Source organism: Quercus suber, unplaced genomic scaffold (assembly GCF_002906115.3).
Source record: "Quercus suber isolate HL8 unplaced genomic scaffold, Cork oak 2.0 scaffold_223, whole genome shotgun sequence".
In the NCBI taxonomy this organism is placed as follows: domain Eukaryota; kingdom Viridiplantae; phylum Streptophyta; class Magnoliopsida; order Fagales; family Fagaceae; genus Quercus; species Quercus suber.
Window position 1 is genome coordinate 535,853 of NW_027069681.1, and position 9,587 is coordinate 545,439.

Below are 9,587 nucleotides of genomic sequence, written 5' to 3' on the forward strand. Positions count from 1 at the left end.
TCATAAACGGATATTGCTGACGTAGCAAACGGTAAGAATAAATAATATTTTTTTAATGTCTACGTGGCTTAATTAATAATAAAAAAAAATTTTGGCATTAAAAAATGCCACGTCAGCATTTAAATTTTAAAAAATTAATTTATTAATTTTAACTAAATAAAAAAAATTAAAAACAGAATTAAAAACAAAAAATAGTATGAATTGAGATTTGAGTGTGCCTTGAACAAGAACAACAAGAACACAAACCCAGATCCAAAAACACAAACCCAGAAATTAATAAATAAAAAATAAAAAATAAAAACAATTTAGATTTGTCTTCATCTTCAACAAGAACACTAAAGGCCACAAACCCAGATTTTAAATATAAGAACTAATGCCCAGATTTTCTACTATTTTCTTACCGTTTCTTGTCAACCAAACACAAAAACACAAACCGATCTCCAGCAAGAACACAAACACAAACCCAGCAGATCTCTCTTGTCAGCCAAACACAAAAACACAAATCGGTCTCTAGCAAGAACACAAACACAAACACAAACCAGCAGTAGATCTCTCTTGTCAACCAAACACAAAAAAGAAAACACATACCCAAAAATCAGCAAGAAAACAAACACAAATACAAACACAAACCCATCAATCCATGTTCAGCAACAACCCAACAATCCANTCTTTTTTTTTTTTTTGGGAAAGATTTGGAAACCTTGAATTTTTTTTTTTATTTTTTTTTGTTTTTTGTTTTTTGTTTTTCTTAATATATATACACAAACAAAGCTCATAAATGCTACATCAAATTTTTGAATTCAAAAAAACATAGAAACAAACTTTAAGCTTAACCATGATGTTGCAAACCAAATGTGAAGTAAGGCAAAGTTGGGCCACTTGCTTCTTCTTGGTCTATTTAGGATGTTTGAACCTTGATTATGATGAAATGGCTTGGGCTTGCACTTGGAAGACTTGAACCTTGATTATGATCTTTTGATATTTGCTTGAAATGGCTTAGGCTTGCACTTGAAATGCATGCATCTTGTAAGCTTTTGGCCTTTAATGTTGATCATGCGTATACACCTTTGATGGGCTCAAGTATTGGGCTTAGAATGATTCAAGAAACAATTTTTGGTTTCCATACCAAGTAGAGTTCAATCACAAGCCTTTGGGCTTGAGTTCATTCATAGCATACAAGGTTCAAACAATTATGATGGGCTCAAGTGTTGGACTTGGGCTCATCATGGTTCAAACAATGGCCAAATACATGCATAATGCAATGCAATTTACATGGACCGACCTAAAGGTAGGTTCTATAGGTCATTACAACATTGGTAGAAGGTAGGTTAAAAGTCCCCACAAGCTAAGACATCGTATCTCCCAACTTGTGACGCTAGGAGCGACGCGTTGGTCCGAATGGTACAGTTTGTCCTTATGAACCACCATGGCATAACTATGATAATCCTTGTCGTGGTGGGTGGTAGGTTCACCGCTGGGTATGTGAGTCTCAGGAAGACCACAATCCAGGGCTAATACTACTGAGCCTTCGGGCTAGCACACAAATAAAATAAATTTCATTCAAGCAAATGATGCATGACATGCAAAATAATGACATATTACACATATTATATACAAAAAAGCAATAAACAAACAATGACATGGTTGGCCACTATAATCTAATTGAAACTTAGCCCTCAATATCCCTAGTGGAGTCGCCACTGTGAGAGACCGAGCCCCCGACCCCCTTTTTTATAAGTGTTGGGCCAAACCCACATAAATAGGTGGAGTCGTGTTATTGCCTCTCAAAATGGACTAGTTATATTTTCCCCATTAGATTAAGGGTTTTACAATGGAATTGTCACTTATTTAATTATTGGGATAAATAAGAAAACAAAAATTGAAAATTCCTCATTTTATTAATTTTCAATTGAATTTACATTGATCATAGGAAAGTTACATGGCTTTGATCCTAGATACAATCTAGGATAAAGTACATAACTTTGTTTCCTAGTTACAATCTAAAAATTAAAAATTACATGGATAAGCATTTGATCTACTAAACTTTGATCTAAGTTCGGAGGCTATGTTACAAGGTGGAAAGGTGTTAGGCACCCACCTTGCCCGGTGAAACCGGTCTTTTAAACTATGATGGCTAACATTCATATCATATCATCCAATATGTCAGTCAATTTACATGTTAAATTTAATGTGTGTGTATATGAGAAACCCTAATTCAATTTATTAATCATTGCATTTGGATTAAAAATAAATTCTAGTGAATGCGTGTGGATGGTGATAACCTAGATTCAAGGATTTGAAAGAATTATTAAACAAACATGTTTTTCATATTTTTTATGTGGATTTAAGATTAAGGCTAGTGATATGCATGAACATGTGATGAACAACTAAGAATATGTGAAGAACATATAAGAACAATTAAGAACATTCAAACATATTCAAAAGAATTTAAATGGTTACTATCATGCTTTAATCTTAAACTCTCATCATGGCAACACAAAAAACAATTAGGGAAACGGATTATACCTTCATGCAAAATTCATATGATGGAGGATGAGACTTTTGAGAGAGATTCTAAGAGTGGAGGAAAAGAAGAGTTAGAAGAGGGAGAGTGAATTTCAGTCAATACCTTGAATCTCTGGAAGACCAAGATATAACAAGATTACTCAACTTCACTAGAACTCAAGAGAGGAGAAGAGATGGGGTTTTTGTGTCTTTGGAATAAAGGAGAGGGGGTTTTGGTATAGTGGTAGAGGAAATATGAATAGAATGCCATTTAATGAGGGTTGACAAAAAATCATGAATCTAAACCTCATTTTAGCCTTGGGAAAAATTTGGTGCATTAAATGGAAAGATTAGTGGGAGTGAGGAGCAAGCCAAAATTCAGTTTTCCCGTAACTGCTGTAACAGCTTGTAGAGCCAATTTCGAAAAATCATATCTAACTCATTTCTGATCGGAATTGTCTCGTTCTTGTGCTCAAATTAAAGTCCCGGATGTCTAGTTTCTGGAAAAATTAACCTCATTCACATATTCAAATCTAGTGAATGTATGTGGATAGTGATGGCCTAGATTCAAGAATTTGAAAGTAGATTCAAGAATTTAAAAGAATTATGAGACAAACATGTTTTTCAAGTGGATTTAAGATTAAAACTAGTGTTATACATGAACATATGATGAACAACCAAGAACATGTGAAGAACACATAAGAACATTCAAACATATTCAAGAGGATTCAAATAATTACTATCATGCTTTAATCTTAAATTCTCATCATGACAACACAAAAAACAAGTTAGGAAAATGGATTATACTTTCATGCAAGATTCATACGGTGGAAGAGGAGACTCTTGGTGGAGGTCCTAAGGGTGGAGGAAAAAAGAAGAATTAGGAGAGGGAGAGGGAGAGTGAGTCTTACTCAATACCTTAAGTCTCAAGAAGACCAAGATATGATAAGACTACTCAACTTCACTAGAACTCAAGAGATGAGAAGAGAGAGAATTTTTTTATGTCTTTGGAATGAAGGAGGGGGGGTTTTGGTGTAGTGGTGGAGGAAATATGAATGGAATGCCATTTAATGAGGATTGACAAAGAATCATGAATCTAGACCTCATTTTAGTCTTGGAAAAAATTTGGTGCATTAAATGAAAAGATTGGTGAGAGTGAGGAGCAAGTCAAAATTCGGTTTTCCTGTAGCTGCTGTAACAGTCTGTAGATCCAATTTTGAAAAATCATATCTGACTCATTTCTGATTGGAATTGTCTTGTTCTTGTGCTCAAATTGAAGCCCTGAATGTCTAGTTTCTGAGAAAATTAACCTCATTCACAGATTCAAAATATTATGAGAGATATCGATGAAATGGTGAGCAGAGGTCATTTGTTAGAAAATGGTTTCAGCACAATTAACATTAATAAATCCTAAATTAACTCCCAATTAACATTAAATGGCTCCAATCACTCCCATTTCAGACTTAATTGATTTCAAATTTACTTTAATTAAAAGATAATTGCACAAATTACTCATTGAATAATTAATATTTAATTATCTAATTAATTAGGTGTATGCAACCTCACCATAAAATGTAGTCCTAACCAATCAAATTAAGACATATCATTGATCTCAAATTGATTACACTTATAACCGATTGAAATCAATCGTTCATAATCACATATAGTCAGACTTAATTTGTGATAGTGCATCTCAGCCATTAAAACTTGATTTGATGATAACTTTTAATCGGGTGGTCCGATTAAAGTTTATGATCAATCGATTTAATCGTTACAGCATCAAGATCATTTTAATGAAATGAGATTAAGGATCTAATGGTCAGAATTAAGATGCAGAATTTTCAAGGCAAAATTACCCTTTTACCCTCAAAGTAAAGTTAAATGCAGGTTGCAAAATGAGGTGTCAACAGTACTCCAACTTTATTCTTTAGTGGATCGATTTCGACTTAGAGGGTCACAGAGAGATTTTTCGCCAAGTTCTTCGGTTTCCTCTTAAATAACACATCTTGTTGTTATTTTGTGTTTGCATCTCTCTTCCCTACTCTTTAAGCTTTCATTTTATTATTAATAATAGATGAATATGGCTTAGGGTAATATTATCGGTTCATTGCGCTTATTTACTCTTGTTCTGCGCTTTGTTTAAGTTAGAGTAAAATCAATCTAGCCGTAATTTTTAATTGGGGGTCTGAACAAGCTCTTCTGTTTTAGCACAAAACCAAGCATTCATTTTGAATTAGTTCTCTAGGAATTAGACTAATGAGCTTTCAAATATAAAATTGGTAATCAATGCCACACTTTTTTTCCAAAAAGCCAAATAGTCAAATATAGGTGTTATTTTCTAAAGAATTAAAATTAAGAATGCAATTAAAACAATGTAATATCTTAGGATAGGTGCTGTGGAATGCCTAATTCCTTGCCCACTCATGATAAAACTCTCAAGTCCATGCCTTGGGTTCAAGAACCCTTAAGAAAATCCTTAGTTAATTAGGTGATAAATGGATTAGATATAAATGATCAATTACAACTTAGAAAACAATAATTGGTGGCGATTCAAAATAAAATGGACTCATTAAATACACACAAGTACAGTCAAGTATCCACTCATCACCAACATTCAAAATGTGTCTCGTCAAGAAGCCTTATGGAGGGGTCAACTATGGACGACAACAACCAGCTCAAATTTTGTTCAAGACTTCCAAATGTACCTACCAAAACAGAGTAGCTACAATTTATCACAAATTCATCAGACAAAATACAAAAAAGAGCAAAAACTCACCTATAGGTTGCTTTTTGCATCATGATAAAGTAACTCTTCACAAGCTCTATAGCATGTCACTTGCAATTTGGGGTTTTTCCCAGAATGCATTGGCGATGAGCAGGATAACTACAATTTTTACAAAAGTAGAACCAATGTTTTTGGTCTCGTTCTTCTTCACAAATATCACAATAATATTCACCAGAATCATCTTCAGCAGTATAACAGAGAATAAATGGATGCTCATGTTGTTCATACCTTGTGGTATGTGGTAGTGTGACACATTTAAAGTCTAGTGCAAATTCACAAATGGTACAACTGAAGACTTGATTTCCTTTATAACCACAATTATTGCACCTTTGTTTATAGTTTGTTTTGGAGAGGATAAGGCGGTGCTCATGACTTTCGTGGGTAAGGAAGCCTTTGACCAAACTACATTGCACATCAAGTTTAAACCAACAAACATCACACTTATAAATGAAGCCATTGCAACGTTGTGAACATGCATCACACCAAAACCACTTTCTACGATTAGGTGCCTGTGGGAGGAGGGTGAGTGGATGTTGATGAAGTGGGTGTCGCATTTTTTGGGGCAATTCAGCACAAGATTTATGAAGAAAGAAGCTACACTCTGCACAACTATAAAAGGGAGGGAGAATAGCTCGTACACATCCATTGCATTTTTCGTTATTTATAACCTCATCAGTAAGCTTTAAATTATGCTTATGACTAAGGTGTTCAATTTCTATGGCTATTCCAATTTCGTCTTCCCCCACTTTGATATTTTTTACTTCGTAACATTTTACTGAGTCAACATCTTCATTCTCCTCCTCTTTAAGTTCCAGCAAATTTATGTCCTCCATGTCTATCTCATTCATAACACAATTGAGGTGGGCAAAAAAATCGCATTTGGAGCAACAGTAAAGCCCATAGTTTGTGTCCACATTTCTAGCACAAAGATGACAAAATGGGGAGTTAGATTGATGGAGTTGAAGAGAATGGATGAGGTTGAGAAGGTGCTTGTGACGTACAACTTTGACTTTGTGTGGTAAAGTAGCGCAGCTTCTATGACACCAAAAACCACATAGGTTACACAAATAGGGCAAGCCCTCATCTTTTTTGCCACAAAAGTCACAAGTGAACAAGATCCACCTCCAAAGGAGGATCAATTGGTGGTCATGGATTTCAGCTTTCATGGTGGGAGGCAGAGAAGCACATCTGTTGTGAAGGTTAAAGTTGCAACAAGAACATCGATAAGTGTATTCATTACGAAATTGGTTGCATACTTGGCATTTGCTAAATTCTTCGTTGTTTTCATAGTTCAATTCGGGAAAGAGAATAAGAGGATGCATTGGGTGCAAGGGATGGTAGAACTCAAAGGGTAGTTCTGCACATGATTTATGATGATAGAAATCTCCACATTCTATACAACTATAGCTAGGACCCAATATCGGTTCTTGGCACCCAAAACAAATATATCCTCGTTTTTCTTCTTCATTGAAGATCAAGGGATGCTCTAAATGGGAGAAATGTTGAAGCTCTATCCTACCAGTGGAGGTTGATGGGTGGTTATGGACTTCAACTTCCATTGTGGGCACTAAAGAACCACATTTGATGTGAAAGTTATAGTCACAATGAGAACACCGATAAGCATATTCGTAACGAGATTCTTTGCATATTTTACATTTGCTAAATTCCAAATCATCATATCTCCATGGGATAAAAAGAATAAGAGGATGTGTTGGGTGTAAGGGATGGTACATACCAAGAGGTAGTTCTGCACATGATTTATGATGGTAAAAATCATTGCATTTTGTACAACTGTAAAAAGAACCCGATACTAGTTCCCGGCACCCATAACAATATTTGTCAGAAATTGTCTCTTCATTGAAGATCAATGGATGCTGTGGATGGCAAAAATGTTGAAGCTGCTCCATCTTCTTTTCATACGCAATCACAGACAACGTCCAACTTGTTTAGAAAAAGAAAGGGAATTAATAGAATGGGCAGGAAAACAAACAGAGAAAGAGTGTGTGGTTTTAGTAGGTGGTGCACATTAGATGTTTTGTTGCGGGAATCAGTGAGTGGGTGGTACACATGTAATATGTGATGTACCTTTTGCGTTCGAACAGATTTGGGTATATGGTTAATTAACGGTGTTTATGTGAGCATCAGTGAGTAGTGCACATAATGTGTTTAATGTAAGGTATGAGGTTACTGCCGTTTTATTTATAACAAAATGGTATTGGGTTGTCAAATGGTGCTGGCCCACAACTATAAGTGAGCGGTGCACAAAATAAATATAATATCTTCCTCCCTAACACATACTTGATATATTTTTTTCTTGAGCAGTGGTTGTTATACACACTTGGAATCTTGACTTTCAGTACATTTTCTGCGTGTGTGCACAGATGTGTAAGATAGCATGTAACAACATTTAGCCTATTCTTTTACCTTTGTCCCTAAATTATAATGTATATTTATTTTATTTATCATCAAAAGATACTATTGCCTTTTAAAAAAATAAAAAATAAAAGGAAAGAAACTATTGCCTTTTGTTTTGGCAATTAAAAGTGAAAGTAGTTTTTACTTGTTAGAAACTTTAAAATATTCAAATAGATGGATTTTAATTATTAATTAATAAAAAAAAGAATCTGCATTTTCAAGTAAGAGTATTTATATAAGACATTATGAATAAGACTATTTATATAAGACATTATGAATATTTGATTGAAATTATATTAACTTTTTTTTTTTTTGGAGAAGAAAATTATTATATTCAACTTATAACATAGGAAACATTTACAAAGATATACAACTCAATAACTTTTCCCATAATAATATATTGCTAAACCCATCCTTTGATTGAATGTCTTTCTTGTAATTATCATTCTTACGAAATATCAAAGGTAATTGGACAATAAAAATTCAATTATCTATGAAGAGATCAAAATTATAGCTTTTTGTGTTCTTGAAGTTGAATATACAGCACAAATAAGCTAATAGATTTAATAGTAAATTTTGTGTGCATGGTTAACCTATGGACAATATTTAATCAAACAATGGCTTCCACAAGAGAGTAATTTGGTAAAAAGAAAATCAAGTGATGTAGATTTTTTCTTTTTCTTTTTTGACCATATAGCTTCATTTAAATTTACATTAAATGTAACGCGGATCCATTTCCTTTCACAATAATATACTTCACAAAAGTATATTATTCTTCTAAAAAACAAACAAAAGTGTATTATTAATTCAATTGCAAACTAACAACTAAATGGGCACAAAATTTATTGCATTTTACATTTACATGACAAATCACATACATAAAAATAAACTTACGAAAATAGCCTAAAATACTTACTTGAACAAGAATCAATTTTGACTTCAAAACACCATTAGAAAAGTTTCTAAGTAAGCCATGTGATTGTCATTTCTTCATGAAACTTAAGTTCACCTTGTTTTTTTTTTTGGCTGAGCAAGTTAAGTTCACCTTGCAGTTGATCTATAATTTATACTACATATAAGACTTGATGGTGCTACTCGTTAAGGATAAAACAAGTTCTTTATCTTTATTACATTATGACTATGTCATACCTTCTCAAACACAAAAGAAACGAAATTGAGAAAGAAAAAAAGAGAAAGAAGTGGGCAACACACTTTCATGTTCTTTATCTTTATTACATTATGACTATGTCATACCTTCTCAAACACAAAAGAAACGAAATTGAGAAAGAAAAAAAGAGAAAGAAGTGGGCAACACACTTTATGCTCATCTACTTAGATCTACATACTTCATTTCTTCTTAAATGAAATCTTTTATTTTATGTTATATTTTTTTCCAAAATCTAACATTTCTTTTTCTTGTAATATTTTCAAACTGACATTTTATTTTCCAACTCACTAATCAGATTTGTTTACCTATCTCTCTAAAAGTATAAATATACATAAGATTCTATCTCTTAGGGATGTCATATCTCTTATTTCTTAGGGATTTTTTTAATACGTTGCTTTAAAGCTATTTTCTGTTAATTGGATGGGCTTAGACACGCAAGTCCTCCCCCAACAACCCCCCCCCCCCCCCCCCTCCCCCCACATGTTGGGTCTCAAATATTATTATCATTAATATTACCAATTCCAATGAGCAATCCACACCAAGCTATCAAGTTCATGAGTGTTTCACAAGAAGAGCCATCCTGCAAAGTACTTGCGAAACATTCTGTTTGGCAAAAAATTAAGTTGCTTTACCAAATTCTTTACCCATACTATAAATACCCTCATTACCCATGAATTGTAAGGAGTGCTTTTCAAAGAGAAAACCCTAACAAAT

General features: G+C 33.6%; 1 protein-coding gene across 1 annotated transcript; it reads right to left on the bottom strand.

Annotated features, from left to right (window-relative positions):
* Window positions 1-5,013: 5,013 nt before the first annotated feature.
* LOC112015105 (uncharacterized) lies at window positions 5,014-8,736 on the bottom strand. The gene is made up of 2 exons (XM_065780004.1): window positions 8,622-8,736; window positions 5,014-7,231 (listed from the first exon to the last, which is right to left on the bottom strand). Exon 2 carries the CDS (start codon window positions 7,195-7,197, stop codon window positions 5,338-5,340), a length of 1,860 nt encoding a protein of 619 aa, XP_065636076.1. The 5' UTR covers window positions 7,198-7,231; window positions 8,622-8,736; the 3' UTR covers window positions 5,014-5,337.
* Between the last annotated feature and the right edge of the window lie 851 nt (window positions 8,737-9,587).

Bases quoted from the DNA above. Each gene is read 5' to 3' on its own strand.
- LOC112015105 (XM_065780004.1), bottom strand. From the start codon at position 7,197: ATGGAGCAGCTTCAACATTTTTGCCATCCACAGCATCCATTGATCTTC.